The sequence below is a fragment of the Acomys minous genome (assembly GCF_964271855.1).
Source record: "Acomys minous genome assembly, chromosome: 5".
Taxonomy (NCBI): domain Eukaryota; kingdom Metazoa; phylum Chordata; class Mammalia; order Rodentia; family Muridae; genus Acomys; species Acomys minous.
In genome coordinates this window covers 51,187,292-51,205,137 of record NC_140494.1, presented here as the reverse complement: position 1 = coordinate 51,205,137, position 17,846 = coordinate 51,187,292, and the positions used below count along the sequence as shown (strand labels likewise).

The 17,846-nt window shown below is 35.4% G+C and overlaps 1 protein-coding gene across 2 annotated transcripts in view; it reads left to right on the top strand.

Moving 5' to 3' along the window:
• LOC311597241 (cadherin-10) overlaps positions 1 to 17,846 on the top strand; it is a 191,299-nt gene that overhangs the window by 159,412 nt on the left and 14,041 nt on the right. For both annotated transcript variants that reach the window (XM_084781445.1, XM_084781446.1), the window contains exons 6-8: positions 4,898 to 5,085; positions 6,411 to 6,664; positions 12,012 to 12,148. In XM_084781445.1, the coding sequence (XP_084637571.1) occupies positions 4,898 to 5,085; positions 6,411 to 6,664; positions 12,012 to 12,148 (579 nt within the window). The remainder of the gene's footprint in view (positions 1 to 4,897; positions 5,086 to 6,410; positions 6,665 to 12,011; positions 12,149 to 17,846) is intronic.

The window sequence follows — 17,846 nt, the reverse complement described above, 5'->3', positions numbered from 1 at the left end:
ATTATAAAATGCCTAATACTGAATAGGGGGAAAGAAAGCTTTCTTTTACAGAATCCCAAATAACAAACATGAAGCTATAGAAACTCAAAAAGATCACCATCGTTAATTCTGATTAATTATACTGGCTATGTTACTGATTGATGCAAAATCTAGGGTGGTTTTTGATGAGAAAATAAGAAAGACATTTGTATAAACTCAAAACATTCTCCGTAAGAAAGCCATCAATTCCATGAATTATAAATAAATTCATAGTAATTTAACTTGGTGAAAACTGGCAGGGACATAGAAAGCAATTAATCAGCAATCACTTTCTTAGTCATAAGACAACCTGAAATCATGCGATGCAGCTAAACACCATGTAAAGGGAAACCGTTAAAACTGCTTATGTTTAAAAAGTATGCTCATGGTATTTTAAGAGTAACAGAAGGGCCAAGCTTGGTGGTGCACGCCTTTAATCCCAGCACTTGAGAGGCAGAGGCAGGGGGATCTCTGTAAGTTCAAGGCCAGCCTGGTCTGCAAAGTGAGTCCAGGACAGCCAAGGCTACACAGAGAAACCCTATCTCAAAAACAAAACAAAACAAAAAAGTAACAGAAAAAAAGAAAAGGTAGGTCAGATCACAGTTGTTAAATATCTGTTTATTTTGGAAGTCTTTAAAATTAAGTTTGGTATTTTTGTGGTTTTTCTTGTGTATTTTTTTATGACCTCACTATACTTTGTGTTTGTTTTTCAACTATTGTCTCTTTGGGTGTTGGGTTACTTTAATATGTCATCATGTTACATTTAATACCCAAGCCACTCATTTCCTTTCTTCTTTGCTTATAATTATGCAAAGCAATACATTTCTTTCCTCTGTAGTCCTATTTTATGTGGACACAGTGTGTTTAGCTTCTTTTAGTGCATTCGTTTAAGCCTTTTGAAATTTCCTTCTAACTTTTGAGGGTTTTTTAAAAATAAGAATTTAACAATCTATTTTTAGTAGCATAGATATATTTTAGGCCTGGCATTTCAACTTTCTTTTTTTCTTTATTTTATTTCATTAATTTACTCAGATTACATCTCGATTGTTATTCCATCTCTTGTGTCCTCCCATTCCTCCTAGGTCTAAGAGTGAGGGGAACCTTCTCCCTCACTATATGGTCATAGACTATCAGGTCTCATCTCGGTAGCTTACTTATTTTTTTCTCTGAGTGCTAACAGGTCTCCACACCATGGGAAAGTCGTCAAATATGGGGCACCAGTGTTCTTGTCTGAGTCAGACCCCACTCTTCACTTAACTGTGGAGAATGTCCTGTCCATTGGCTAGATCCGAGAAGTTGTTCGATGTTTACTGCAAGTATTGTTCTTGGTTGGTGCAGTAGTTTGAGCAGAACCCCTGGGCCCAGATCTGCGTGTCATTACATTCTCCTTGTAGCTTTCTAGGACCATCTGGATCCTTCTGTTTACCGCATTCTTCCACACTTCTCTTACCTAGAGTCCCGATAGGATGTCTGCACAAGTATCCCAATCTCCGGGTAAATGAATACATTCACGATACATGGCTTTTGGGCTAGTATACAATTATAAGTGAGTAAATATCATGTGTGTCTTTCTGCTCCGGGGTTAACTCACTCAGTATGACCATTTCTAGTTCCCTCCATTTGTCCACAAATTTCGGGATTTCCTTGTTTTCTATAGCTGAGTAGTATTCCATAGTGTAAATGTACCACAGTTTCTTTTTATCCATTCTTCAATGAGGGACATTTAGGTTGTTTCCATGTTCTGGGTATTATGAATAAGGCTGCTATGATTTTTTAAAATTTTATTAATTTATTCATATTACATCTCAATTGTTATCCCATCACTTGTATTCTCCCATTCCTCTCTCCCTTCCGCTTTCACCCTATTCCCCTCACTTAGGTCTATGACTGAGGGGGACATCCTCCCCACTATATGGTCATAGGCTATCAAGTCTCATCTTGGTAGCTTGCTTATTCTTTCCTTGAGTGCCACCAGGCCTCCCCACCAAGTGGAGGTGGTCAAATATGGAGCTCCAGAGTTCATGTCAAAGTCAGTCCTTGCTCTCCACATAACTGTGGAGAATGTCCTGTCCCTTGAGTAGATCAGAGTAGAGGTTCGATGTTTACTGTTGTATTGCCCTTGGTTAGTGCAATAGTTTGAGCAGACCCCTTTGGGCCCCAATCCACCCATCATGATGTTGTTATTGTAGGTCTCTAGGACCCTCTGATTCCATCTATTAGCCCATTCTCCCATGCTTCTCTCACTGAGAGTCCCAATAAGATGTCGTTCTCTCTATCCCATTTTCATGATAAGTGAAGACTTTCATGGTACCTGCCCCTTGGGCTAGTGTCCAGATATAAGTGAGTATGCACCATTTGAGTCTTTCTGCTTCTGGGTTGACTCATTCATTATGATCATTTCTAGTTCAATCCATTTGTCCACAAATATCGGGAATTCCATGTTTTTAATAGCTATGTAGTATTCCATAGTGTAAATGTACCGTAGTTTCTTTATCCATTCTTCTACTGAGGGACACTTAGGCTGTTTCCATGTTCTGGCTATTATGAGTAAGGCTGCTGTGAACATGGTTGAGCAGATGTCCTGGTTGTGTGCTGGAGCATCTTCTGGGTATATTCCAAGAAGTGGAATAGCTGGGTCTTGAAGAAGCCTTATTCCAAGTTCTCTGAGGTAGTGTAAGGCCACTATGATCGCTGAGTTTTTGATTCTCAAATTTGTTGCTTTATTTACTTCATCTAGAAGTTAAATTTTTTATTATTTTAAACTTTCAAGGATGCTTTGGGGTTGTCTTTCCTTCTCATGTTTGTGTATGATGTGCATGTATGTGCAGTTACAATGAGTCGTCACAAGCACTTGGGAACATGTACCTGATTTAATATCCTGTATCCTCCTAACTTGATCTACATACTGTACAGTAAGTGCTTTAACCAATGAGCTGTCTCAAAACTGTCATCAAGTTGTGTAAGTGGGTTGCATTGTGGACTGACTGTGAGCCTTTAACTATTGCTTGGGTTTAGGAAGACATAGGACTTAGTAAACAAATTATGAAGCTTCTATCCGATATGCAACTACTATTCCATACTACAAATAAATGTTTATATTTAAAATAGTAAAAAGAACCCACTGGGAATACAATATTGAAAAAAGTATCCAGAATCTAATTCACTTTATACCTTCGTGATGCCTATATTGAAAATAAACACTAATTGTTAGAATGGGATAGAAAGAGTGCTGCACAGTTCTCATTTTGATGTTTTCATCTACTATGCAGTGACTTTATAATAAATTTACATTTGGACAGGCACCTCACCAACTGAACCATTGTGCTATTTGGAGCTCAGGGGTTCCATACAAATGAAAGACTGAGAGCAAGTAGCATCAGTAGAGAGTAGCCTAGTGTAGAGTGGAGTCTTGCTGTCAACATTGGCATATTGGAAGCACAAATAAGGATACATAGAGAATCATAGGATTACACCATGTTGAGCTCCAACAGCATGCTGAAAGAAACTCACTTGTGCTGAGGCTGCTTTTATAGCATTACATGGTGCCCGAAAGAGCCCATATCAAGGACATCTTCTTGTATTTGGCGAACTCTATGATGATATCTGAGGATAATGTGGAAAGAATTTATAATGTAGGCATTACCATAAGAAAAATGCAGAAATTAACATAGAGAAATATTTATCCAAAAAAAAAAATACGGTCTAATTTAGTGAGAATGGAAGCAGCTAAGATAAAAGAAGCTAAGAACGAAATATGAAGGTAATGCCAGGACAAGTCAACAGGTCTGGATCTTATTATGTGTACTAAGGCGAATTAAGCTGTATGGGCACTTGAGTGCTATAATCAGGAGTGTGCTCACAGCCTATTAACCTATCAAAATTATAGTTTATGACCAGGTGTTCAGATATAAATCTCATGAGCAGTAGGGGATGCTTCTGCTGGAAGCGTGTACTGGTGCAGCAAGGGCTTAGAAATATCAGTGTTTTGTTCCACAATGAAAAAGGCTTCTTCAGAATTCAGTGTTTATACTCTGTAAAATGCATCTTTTTATTTCTTTTTTCCCTAAGCCTCTCTGTATTTCTTTCACTTCAAAGTTACAAAGTATACACTTCCAGCTTTACTTTCTCAAATGTGCTCCAAGAAACACATTGATTCTCTGAGTTTTTTCATAAATTTCTTTTCTTTTTTTTTTTTTAAAACTTATTCAAGTTACAACCCATTGGCATCTTTTTATTTCTAATAGAGACAGTTCATTATTTTTGTTGTCACAAATAATAATGAGATTTTTATACATTTTACTGATTCTGTGTGCTTCTGAACTGTTTTGATCTGCAACTAAAGTAAGAGATTATATAACTACACATAGCATGGAAAAACATTGGGTATGAATATTCACTCTGTATTAGGTGTTTTGTTGTTATTTCATAAATGCCTCCAGGTTGTTTTTGTATGCCAAAACTATCTATTCAAATAAAATAAACTATATTTCAAAATCAGAATTCCTGGTTTTTTAACAGTTATACTATTCAGAGTGCTATATAGAGACAAATAACTTTGAAGTTCCTTATTTTTCTTGTAGTTTTTAATAATTTACTCAAAGCACTAATTCATCAACATCTATCATAGAACGTAAGTTAAACAATGTTCTTTACATTCATTTTGCTTTGAATATTCTCTAGATAAACCTCCTTAATCACTTCTCTCTTATATATATGTGTATATGTATGTATATGATATGTATGTATGTATGTATGTGTATATACATAGCTGTTTTTACATTACATATATGTATGTATATAAGAAAGAAGTAATATGTATATATATTCATATATATGGATGTACATATTAGTATTTATATATTTTCTTTGTTCTTTACAGACACCATTCATCTTCGAGTTCTTGAATCTTCCCCAGTTGGCACAGCTGTAGGAAGTGTAAAGGCAACCGATGCTGACACGGGGAAAAATGCTGAAGTAGATTACCGTATTATTGATGGAGATGGGACAGATATGTTTGACATTATAACTGAGAAGGACACACAGGAAGGCATCATCACTGTGAAAAAGGTATTCAGCGTCCCCGTAGCAAGTGTATCTGTTTAAAGAGTAGAGATTGCATTGTGTCCCATTTGCTTTTTCATTAGCTATGAAAAGAAGAAAGCACTGTTGGTTCAGTTGTTTTTTAGGATTGTAAATGAGAAGGCCTGATACCACAGACCCATTTAGACATTCTGACAAACCTGAGATTTGAACAGAAAACACGCAAGTAGATATATGTGTAATTATATTTCTTAACAATGTTATTAAAAACTCACTGTAAAAACAATGTTTTCTTAAAGAGCAATTAATAACCAATAATGGCAATATATCATCACAGTTGGAAGCATAAAAATAGCAAGCTATCCAGATGTATGAGCCAATAATTAGAGTTGCTAATAAAAAGAGACAGAATGGATTGGAACTTAATTTAATTGTTCACATTTTCCCTTCTGCCATATAAATTAATTTTTTATGCTAACATATGCTCAATGATAGAATTTAGAGGTAGCCAGGTTTTATTGTAGTTGGCTCTATTATTATAAGAAAAAGTAAGGAAATTTTTTATTTATATTCAAATGAAATGCCATGAAAAGAGTAACTATTGAGGTACTGGAAACCAATATAGCTATCCCGAGATGCTATTGAAGGCAAAGGACACATAACTAGCTGTTACTTTGAGTGACTAACAGTGCTAAAGAGCCACTTTTTCTCATAGCTAGAAAGGAGCAATAAACAAGCATAAAGTAGCAGTAATTCCAAAGGAATCCTTTGCTTTCTGAATAAGACGATATACAAACATTAAGCAAGCAACATTTTTGCACAATACTTATGGGTTAAGGTTTAATTCTGTAACACTTAAATTATCTCAATAACAAATGTTCCTTTTATTTTATTATACATCACAAATTTGTATACTCATAAGCTTGGTATATATTTTTCTTACATTGATGGAAATACTTTCACATAGATTTTTTTAATGTCTCAGATGTTTAAATTATAATTTTTTTCTCATAAAGTTGAATCATATCCTGTACGCCATCAAGTACATGTACATACAGAAGTGCATAACATATCAAACCATGATTTATATGGAATTACCATCCTTATGAGATAAACTATAAAGTTCATCCAAATTTCTACATACAAAAATCAAAATATTTTTCTATGTCCCCAAAACACTGCATATAGGACAACTACAATTATAAATTGTTGGCACTACAGAAGATGGTGTCTAATTTTTTTACTGTTTTACTAATGAACAGTTTGTAGTATTTTAAAATCCTGCTGTGAGTTGAGGAGAACAAACATCTCATTATTCAAATACTAATGTCAAGACTTTTGTGTTTATACAGCCACTTGACTATGAGAGCCGAAGACTTTACACTCTGAAGGTTGAGGCAGAAAATACCCATGTGGATCCACGTTTTTATTACCTAGGGCCATTCAAAGACACTACAATTGTGAAAATCTCCATAGAAGATGTGGACGAGCCTCCTGTTTTCAGTAGATCCTCCTATCTGTTTGAGGTTCATGAGGATATTGAAGTGGGCACAATCATTGGCACTGTAATGGCAAGAGACCCAGACTCTGCTTCCAGTCCTATCAGGTATTTTTGTTGACTTGTAAGATTAAAAGAAACAGGTTTCAAAGGCTCAAAGAGAGCATGAAATTATCACTGCTTATAAGAATCTCTGTAAATCTCTATAAAGTTGCTGTACACAGAGTTTAAGAGATGTTTTGAATGAATTTCATGGGCAGTGTATACATCAGCGTTATAGTATTCTGGTTCTTTCCTTTTCCATTATATTAATGGTTTATGTCGTGTGTTTGAATCATTAAAATTTGACTATTTTGATCACTGATACACATTAATGATACATAGTTGATATATATGGGTAGAAAGGCATACTCCATCTGTTGCAAAAGGGAAGATTTTGATGTTGTGGGTTTTTTTTCTTTTTTTCTTTTACAGCTTTTTTTAAGGTTTGATTATTCAGTAGCACCAGAATCATTTCTGTACTTGTTTGCTTTCCTTCCTATGCAATTTCAAAGGGACATGATATGTGATGGACATATAATAAACAAGATTCAAAGTTTTCATTGACATTTTTGCTGGTACATTAGAGAAATATAACTATCTGTGTTCACTGTTCAGCATAAAATTGTACATTTCCCCTTATCTGTTAGTTTTTTTGTGGGTTTTGGATTTTCTTCTTTAATCTAATTCTCAGGAAGATGAATTAAGTGGGATGCGACCCACTTGAGTATGAGTTCAAATGTTTGTTCTGCAGTTTCTGAATGAACCTGTGTGAATTGTTCAGCTTTAAAATGTGAAGAACCTTCAGTTTCATGTTTCATGGGACTCTGAGTGTACTCAAGTGAACAATTCTGTTTTTTCTGACAGTCTTCAAATAGTACTAGGCAGAAAGTAATATAGCTCTCTCTGTAATTTATTCACACATGTTATGCAAATCATCTTATATTCATGCATTCCACACCAAGTTATGTACTGGCAGAAGAAAAAGAGAAGTATACGTGATAATCACAAAGTTATCCTACCTGCCAACTGACCATTGCCAGAAAGGCTTCTCTTCTAGATGTTTATTAAAGTTTCTATATTGCATAGGTTCTCATTTTCTTTGAATTTTTTAAAAAAATAACTAATATAAACAATCGATTTTCCCCATTAAATACATAACATTTCAAGCCAGAGATGCACCAAAAGTAGGTCCTGCTCTTGATTATTGTTTCCAAAACAGCTTTTAAATTATGATACGTTGGTTTTGCCTATTGGTTTTAAGTCAGCTCAGGTAACTCATACTGATCAGAGCTGTTATCATGTATTCAAAGGTAACCTTAAAGTTCTGGTCTTCCGGTTTTTACCTTCCAAGTTCTAGCATTTCTGGCCTATGCCACTAGAGCCAAGCTGTGCAGTTTTGAGGAGCCAAAGCCGGAGCTTCAGAATGCTGGGCAAGAACCCTGCACAAACATGCCACATGACCAAAACATACTGTTTCTATTTGTTCTATTTCTGTCTGTTTGTTTAAAAAGTGTGTTGTATTTTTCACTTTATTTCTTAAATTTTTTCCAGAATCTGCTTAAACAAAATTATTTTACTTATGCATAAACAATATATTACTGTCATGAGGGATGAATTCATCCAAGTGGTATTGTTATAATAACAAGGTGTTTCTCAACACAGTAATATAGAGTGGTAAATTTCATACATAAAATCTATCTTTTGGCATTTACATACAAATTAATATGTTTAATGACTACGCTTATCTATGTACTAGAGAAAAAATATATTTACATATGTCAGATATTATGATCTACATGACAATGAGTTTATTCCATGCTGATTGTAATATATTTTGACTTCCTTCTACCTTAGATATATAAGATGAAAATAAATAGTCTTAGATATTATGGTTTACTTAGAACCTAGATGTATCTTTTGTTGTTGTTGTTTTTGTTTTTGTTTTTCTAGACAAGGTTTCTCTATGTAGTCTCGGCTGTCCTGGACTCCCTTTGTAGACCAAAGTGGGCTCCAACTCATGGTGATCACCTGCACCTGCCTCCAGAGTTCTGTGATTAAAGATGTGTGCCACCACACCTGGCCTGAACACACACTTATATATTATAGATAATGCTTTATATACCCATACGTTCATTCTTGTGACAAAAATAGAAAATATTTTTTAAAATTCTGCCTGTACTAAGCAGACATAGGCTTTTCATATGTATCACCATATATTTGCATTACATTAGGAGTTGAAAAAAATCCCTAGGTGATGTAAGGGATAGAAAAAGACAATAGTTGGAAAATAAGACTGGGCTTAGGCTGAACAAATAAAGATTTTTTTAAAACCTACTATCACACATTTAGATCATGTAAGATTTTAAAACATCTACAGGTAATGTAAGGCTGGCAGGAATTCTATATGTCTGTGTGAATTTTATGCCAGCTTGTATCTGAGCATCAGCATCTGAGAAATTTGGATTCAACTGGAACTAATCTCCAGTTATATCAAGGAAATATTATAGACACTCGGAGATAATATGGTTACTATTGTCATACATTTGTGGGATGGTTCACATTATATATGGTAAAAGTGTTTTACTTAGGGTAACTTGTTTATACATAAATCAAAGAATTTTGTTTAAGCATACTCTGGAAATAATTTTTAAGATGCAAAGTGAAAATTACCACATTATTTGCAAATAAACAGATAGCAATAAAATTATGCTGTGAATCACATTTCAAAAGGCAGATCCTGCCTGGCAAGATGGCTCAGAGGATAGACACTGTTCCTGCCAGATTGATGACTGGCTTTAAAGTCTTAGGAGCCACATGATGGATCAAAAGAAATTATCATGGAGTAGTTTCTTCTCTGGTCTCCATGTATACACTGTGGCATGTGTACACACACACACACACACACACACACACACATACACACACACACACACACACACACACACACACACACAATATAAAAATTAAGTTTAATGCAGATTTCTTATGTCTGCCTTATAGATACTGTCGAATAATGCTCAATAGTATTCTCTTACTGTTTAAATTAAAGTACAGTAACAAGGAAGAACACACATAAAAAGAACATAGATGTCCTCTGAGAGACTCCATCTACTGGGGGATCAGGACAGATGCTGGCAATAGGAGCCAGACTCTGGGTGAAGAACTGTGAATTGTTTAGGAGGAGTTGGGGGATGGAAGGACCAGGATTGTGGGGCTTGTCAGACGCTCCACAAGGAGGCTATTAAAGTTAGCATCTGGGCCCAAGGGGGCCTGCACAAACTGTTTCACCATTCAAGGACATTGCAAGCAGAGAACCTAAACCCCCAGTTCAGATGTAGCCAATGGACAGCTCATTCTCCACGTGATGAGGGGCGGGAGTGGGAGATGTCTCTGACAGGAACTCTGATGCCAGTGGTTTTATCACTGCTCCTTGGCTGAGCCCTGTGGGCACATGGAGGAAGGGGATACAGGCTATCCTGATGAGACCTCATAGGCTGTGGTCAGGAGGTGGGGGAAGAGGACCTCACCAGTCAGAGGTCTAGGGGAGGTGAATAGGGCAGAAGAGGTAGGGAGGTTGGAACCAGGAAGATAAGTGCCATGCAATTACAATCAGGTTGTAATGTGAATAAATAAATTAATAAATACTACTACTACTACTACTACTACTACTACTACTACTACTACTAATAATAATAATAATAATAATAATAATAATAAAATCTGCCCTCCAAAAAAGAATTGTGAGTGGCCACTGATGCACTATATTTATTGTGTTTTATGTATTAATCAACACATTGCAACTTCATCTTATTCCTCCACAAGTAAGGGATTTTGAGGTTTTCCAACATGTCAAATAATGAAGTATTTTCCCTAATTTCATAATTATTTGCATATTTTTCTCATACTTTAAAGTATTGTCCACTAAGAGAAGCTTGCCTGTGAGAGTTAAGTAGTATTCAGTGAGTGTCATTTAGAATCTGGTGCTGAGTCCTGATAACACTAGCAGTAGGATTGATAATATCCTTATTGCCTGTTTCAAATTTGTGTTGAAACAACTCACAAATGGTGAGAATTAGTACAGGATAGTTTAAATTAGAAGGTTGCAAACTGTTTCTGCTGCCATGGACAATCATGGAAGTCTGTCAGAAGGAGGTAAAAATTTAACTTCGTTTTTTTAGCCGTGAGTTAATTTTTTATTTGCAAATTATTCCAGTGGCAGGCATATAATGATTTACTTTATTTGATTATGGCAAGATATGTGGTTTGATAAAGATAATGGTTCTTACCTTGATTATGCCACCCTGGTGACATATGCTGGCATTATGCTTTCAAACAACATATAGCAAGATGCCTGATATCAGCTTCCAGAAGCATTGTCTGTATTTATTTATAAAGATTATATTCTTTACAAACATACAAGCATTTTTATACTGAACTGTAGTGTTTTAAAAGATTTTAAGACATTTTTTATACTGATACATGTAATTTAAAAGCATGAAGCTGGGTTGATATCACACACAAAGCTAGAAATCACAAGTTGACAATGTACTTACTGATTTGATGAAAACAGTGTTGCCTCCAATTTTATTATTAATAAAAAAGACTGAGTTTCTATCATTGACCATTTATAATGGACAATTGTAGTAACTTATGATTGGAAGGTTTGATTACTGTGTAGTCAGTTGATAATAAAACTACATGTGATACACACTATTCTGTGTCCCAAATTACATCATAATCAGTTGACTTTATATGGCAACAGGAATTAGTTTAAGCATTGCACATTTGTAGAATTTGTGTGTCTATGCAAAACAAGGTGCTGGTTCATGCCTTGAGTGATGCGTGTGTATCTATTCCAGTGGGCAAAACTGGAATAGTTTATATTCTACATCAGCTCTGCGGTTTCCTATAACCATGAGTAAAATGTGTATCTTTGTGTTTTATCATTTGCTTCTACAAACCATAAAATTATTTCCATGTATTTTCTTTTTAATAATTTTTTAAAATTTATTCTTGTTACAACTCAATGGTTATCCCATCCCTTGTATCCTCCCATTCTTCCTCCCTCCCATTTTCCCCTTATTCCTCTCCCCTGTGACTGTTCCTGAGGAGGATTACCTCCCCCTTATATGTTCATAGGGTATCAAGTCTCTTCTTGGTAACCTGCTGTCCTTCCTCTGAGTGCCACCAGGTCTCCCCCTCCAGGGGACATGGTCAAATGTGAGGCACCAGAGTATGTGAGAAAGTCATATCCCACTCTCCACAAGTAGATCATTATGATAGGCAGATTTGGGCCCAGGGGTCCCGCTCAAACTAAGGCACCAGCCAAGGACAATACAAGCGGTAAACTTTAAACTCCTACCCAGATCTAACTATGTATTTTCTTTATCATCTATTTTTATCATATTTTTAGATTTACTTTGGATCGCCATACCGACCTTGACAGGATCTTTAACATTCACTCTGGGAATGGATCACTTTACACGTCAAAGCCACTTGATCGTGAACTATCTCAATGGCACAATCTTACTGTTATAGCTGCCGAGATCAGTAAGGAATTATATTAAATGAATATTTTATATTGTGAATATTTTGCTTCCTGCATTTTAACATATTTGTATGTTCATTTTATGTTGAAATAATTCTCTTTATACAAACTAAATTTCACTGTGCATTTAAATAGTTTTTTAATATTAATTTTTCATCATTTCCGTTATTTCTGAACTGAGGAATAGCTAAACATATTGCAGTTATATTAAAATGTTATTTTTTCTTTTTTGGGAATTTTGACCTGTCTTGAGTATTGAATTGTCTAAATATCTCTTTTATGCCCAGTAGATATTTGGTTTACTTAAAATAATGTTAGGTGTTGAAACATTTAGGATATATAAATTTAATATATTATTTTGATGTTTTTAAGTTGTTTTGAATATATTTTGGTGATTTCTTCCATTTGTAAACTTGAAAGTTCTTTGTATTTATAATTTTGTCTTGCTTCTTTAATCTTAAATTTATTCATTTTTTTATTAACAGTATTTATCACATTATTTCTCTTTTGGGTATAGGGTCCCTGTAATCATTTTGAAATTCTGGTCTAGTGGTCAGGAGTTCCCTTTACACATTTTCTGGAAGTTTTTTTCCTTCTTTGATGGTGAAGGAAACTTGCTGGGTATAATTATCTTGGTTGGAAGCTGTTTTCTATCACATGGGAACACATCTCTGCATTTAGAATTCTTCTGAGCTATCTTCTATCTGAGCTAGTGTGTTTGCCTTTAAATGTGCTTGACATTGCTCTCTGTTGCAGACTGTAATATTGTTTCTTTGTTTTTGACTTTTGACAATTTACTATGTTGTGGTGAAGTGCATTTATGATCATGTATGTTAGGGGGTCTAAAATTTAGGCTCTAAATGTTTCTTGAACTGGAATGCCCATGTGTTCCCCAAGATTTGCTGAGTTTATTGCTTTTATTTTACTAAAAATGTTTTCTATGCCCTTATCTCTCACATACGCCAGTAAGTGAAAATTTTGTTTATTTAAGAGTACCCCCCAGCTCTTACATTTTCTCTTAATGCTTTCATACTGTTTTGTTCTCTCTGTCCAACACTAACAATTCAAAAAATGTGTCTTCAGGCTCTATTTTTTTTCTTTTGCTTAATCTAATCTCTTACTGAAGCTGTCAACTAATTTTTCATTCTGACCTTTTAGAGTATGTTATTTCCTCTGTGATGTCTGTCCAGTTCTATTTCAGATCTGTTGCCTTTTTAAAAATTCATTTAATTGTTTGCGGCTTTGTTTATTTTTCTTGTTTTTTATGGTAAGAATCGTTCACGTCTTGAAATGCGCATCATTTTGGCTGCTATATGATGGCCTCCTTAACTCTTTATAATAACTCCCTTTAATAAGGAGCTACCAGTCCTGTGTTGGATTCACCATACTTATGGAAAGATAAGGCAAGGTAGAGGAAAAAGCAAGTGTAAAGCCTTGAGATATGTATAAGTTGGGCACTTTATATCTGCCAGGTGAAATCCAATGCTGGGTGTGTCTCACTAATGCTATAAAGTCCGAGATTAATCTTCCAACATTTTTTGCACTCATGCACCTTGATATAGCAGAGCTAAACGTAGAAAGTAGCCAGCTCCAAGTTCTCATGCCCACAGCAGGCCAGGATGGGGGCAAAGATCGCTCTTAAGGACTTTAAATTAGAATTTCTCTTGATGATATTTTTATTAACCTGATTATTGAAGAGCTTAGTCCGTGGAGATTTTTGTAATTTTGCAGTCACAATGCCTGAAGCCATAAACTGGGAATCAAATTGATTATTTGATTTCTAGATCTAACAATTAATTCTGTGCATGCTTTAAAAAACAATCAATAGTTCATCCAATAAGAAAATAGCAAGTTAAAGTCTGAGATGCATACATTTCTAAAATAGCAGCAGATTTTGCCCCAGAGAGGAACGCACCATTGTTTGTGCAAGTCATTGTCACTGTTCAGTAGACTGCTGAAAATCATTATGGATCCAGATGTGACTACTCATAGCCACAGAAAGCCAGAGTCAGGATGAGAGTGATGTTGGGGAGGTCCTCAAACTACAAAAGTATTGCCAAACCCTACAGAAACAAAAGTCAAACAAACATCATTATGAAATTTGAGATGGTAGCAGCAAAGCTATAACTTAAATTTATAGTCCATTTTATCATAATGGAGGTGGAAACGTCATATCCTCCAGCTCATAAAAACTTTCTCATAGTCCCCAACTCCTTGTATCAATTGTAAGTTAGAACAGCTCTGTACACTTTTAACAAGAAGCTTCAATTTTTACCTGAGCCATACCGAGAAACTGCCTATAAATTACATACAGGTAATATTTAATCTACACACAGCCATGAAGACAGAGCTATTAGAAGCAGTTATAACAGACCAAGACCAGGTCTGAGTCACCTAGAGACTCAGTTATTGTGCGTAGATTCTAGTTAGATCACCATTAAAAGCCTCAAACTAGTGAGTTTAGCTTCATCATTCTAGCTAGGATCTGAAATAAAGATTCACTCATGCCTTCATCAAAGACCATGCTTTGTTTGGGGAGTTATAAACGTCAGTGTCTTTTAAGGCTACACATTTAAAACCATACTTTTTCCTATAAGAAAAACTTCTATTTCTCTGTCTTCCCCCATATCTAATGAGATCCAATTTGGAGCTTCTGGATCCTGATTGTTTGTGCTGTCTGCTCAGCTCAAGATCCTTTATTCAAGCTCACTGAGCTTGGAATTGCATTTTCTATTTCAGATACTTTGAGAAATTTAACTTCTAAAGCTAGTTGAAGTAATTATGATTCTGTAAAAAGCTAAGCCAATTACTTCTTAAGAGCTAAGCCTATTCTTGCCCTTAAGTGAAATCAATCTGTGGAATAAGTGCTGGAAATGCCCACCTGCCAAGCACATGTAGCCAGGGTCCCATTATGCTGTTCTGGGCATTCAGTGCCATGAGAATGGATGAAAAAAAAACATACAAGAATTGTTTCACTCGACTTTAAACACTGGTTTGATGGTAAGTGTGTCCCACACCAAACCTTGAGCAGGACAGAGGCTGTGTAAATGAACCTTTCACCAATGTGTTCCCAAGTCCCGCCTCTAACAGTTTAATTGTATATTGCACAGCAAAATTCACATCATGTGACAAGTACGGTCTGACTCAGGTAATTATGCAGTGCATTACTCCATGGCATAATTCTTTTCCTTCTTTAAAAAAAATTATTTAAAATTCCAGGTGGAAAATACAAAACTCTGAAACCAAGGTCACAATCAATCTGGGATTTTAGAACACATAGGAAACCATGGCATTCCTATCATTACACATGATAATGCATATATATATATATAATTTATATTAAAAATGTTCAATGCATGCATAAAAGTTCCTGTTCTTTCTTTTCTTTTTGAAAGCCCCATGTTTCAAGAGAATGGTTCAAGCTTATCTCGTTTTGGATGATAGGAAAAGCTTATGAATGCACAAGACAGGCTTCACTTGAGGACATGCATCCTGAAAGTCTTTATAGCTCATGCCTTCTTGTTATAGTACAGTTTCCCTGAAGGATTCTGAGGGAGATTCAGGTGGTAAATATAAGCCAGCTGCTATTCAGCATTCCTTGGAATGCTTTATATTTTTATTTATACATAAGCTGTAGCATCTGCCAGCAAAAAGATTAGTGTAAGCACTGTATTCTGAATAGATGACTCCAGGCCTTATGTTTTATGAAGCACATCCATCCCTTGTGGATTTAGCTTTGGATTCAAAGAACTTCAAGTTATTTCGAAGGAGGCTGAAGAGACTTCCTATTGTGTTAGAAAAGGGTCTCGCAAAGCAATTTCTTACATATAAAACTTTGTCTCTTACAATGCCATTAGCATAATTAGAAGGTGGAGTTCTCAACATGATTTAAGTTTAATAAGTTAGAAATAATAAAAACAAAATTTTGCTTACAATTCACACCATCAATAGGCAAGAGAGCACATTCTAGGAACATACCTTTCCACTCTTCTCCATAGCAACAAGGAAAGAAGGAGAGAAAGGTCTACTTTTAGCTGTAGATACCTGTAAGTATTAGCAAACAATCTGAAAATAAGGGCAGTAGGAACCCAGAAGAACAGCAAGTTTTATGTGTGTGTATGTGTGTGTGTGTGTGTGTGTGTGTGTGTGTGTGTGTGTGTGTGTGTGTTTGATGTTCACTTGTTTTAGTTTCTCTTTTCTTCCTACCTCCTGTCCACATACTCATCAGATCCATGTAAATGGAGGAAAACTGTTAGCACCATTTATACATTTTTGCTTTACGTATATGTTTGTTGTGATGAAAATTAGCCCAAACTCCTAGGAAATGAAGAAGGCATTTAATGGTTGTAAAGATGATTTCAGTGCTAATTAACATATATTGAGGCCTAATCTGGAAATTGATGCTTTATTAAAAACTTTGTTATCAAATTGTCCAGGAATGAGACAGGAAATTTTGCTTTGATATGTATTTCATAAACTGAGGCAGAGGAGAACTGGAATATATTGAAAAAGTTAACATTCGTGAGTGGTGGGTGAACTTGAGAGACAACATAGCTCAACTTGACTCTGGAGCAAAAACTCTCAGCCAAATGATGTATTTACTAAGGTGTATCACACGCAGTAAAACTTTAAACACCTGTAAAATAAGCCCTGCTTGTCTGAGTACATAAAGAAGATTCAGGCAAGACTAAAACTGATGTTGAATTTAAAGTCATACTTTTTTCGTGTCAAGAAGAGAAGATAATTATATTTCAAATTATTCAGAACCATGTGGCATTTCTTTTATAAGGTTTTAGCCTTGTGAGTCAACCTGATCAGAAACCAGTTTTACCTGTACAGGATCATTAATTTAGGAAAAATAAAACTGTACAGAAACAATAGTAGGCTCTCTCAAATTGTAATACAGGCTGAATTTCCACTGAATGACATTTTTACATATGTATTTGTATAAATACAAAAAATAGTAGAAAAAAGAGAGAAAAATTTATAGGATAGTAATAATCACACTTACTTTGCCCAAATATTTAACAAAGGGCTAGACCTTATGTCTTTGTTTTATTTTTAATCTGTCTCAACTTTCCTTTAAATTTTCTATTTGATTAATACATTAGAACATGAATTTTACATATTAATATACTCCATACTGTTTTATGTGACATATTTCAATCAGTTTCCTAAATTACTTCTATGCTCCAAAACCTCTGAAACCCACCATGCTTCTTTCAGTTTCCATAACATCAGCGTTTTCACACAACATGCTACTTCAACCATATGGTACATGTCTAGATGTTTGCCTTACTTACAAAGATTTCCACTTCCATCTATATTGTTTTCTTCTTTAAAAACTTTTTTTTTAGCTACATCTGTGTAGGAGGGCTAGGACCAGTCAATTCACTTTCATCAAGCCCCTTGGGGCCCCTGATTGTTGGCTCTGTTGGTCTTCTTGTGGAGCTCTTATCACCTTCAGGTCCTTTCCTTCCCCAAACCCCATTTTCCCACAAGTCTCACTATGCATGTCCCAATGTTTGGCTGTGAGTCTCAGCATCTGTTTTGAACCTTTCCTAGGTGTAGCCTCTCAGAGGGCAACTCTGCTAAGGCTCCTTTCTGCAAACACAGCAGAGTATTTTTAATAGTGTCAGGGATTGGCTTTCTCTCAGTGGGTATGTCTTAGGTTGGGCCAGGCATTGCTTGGACATTCCA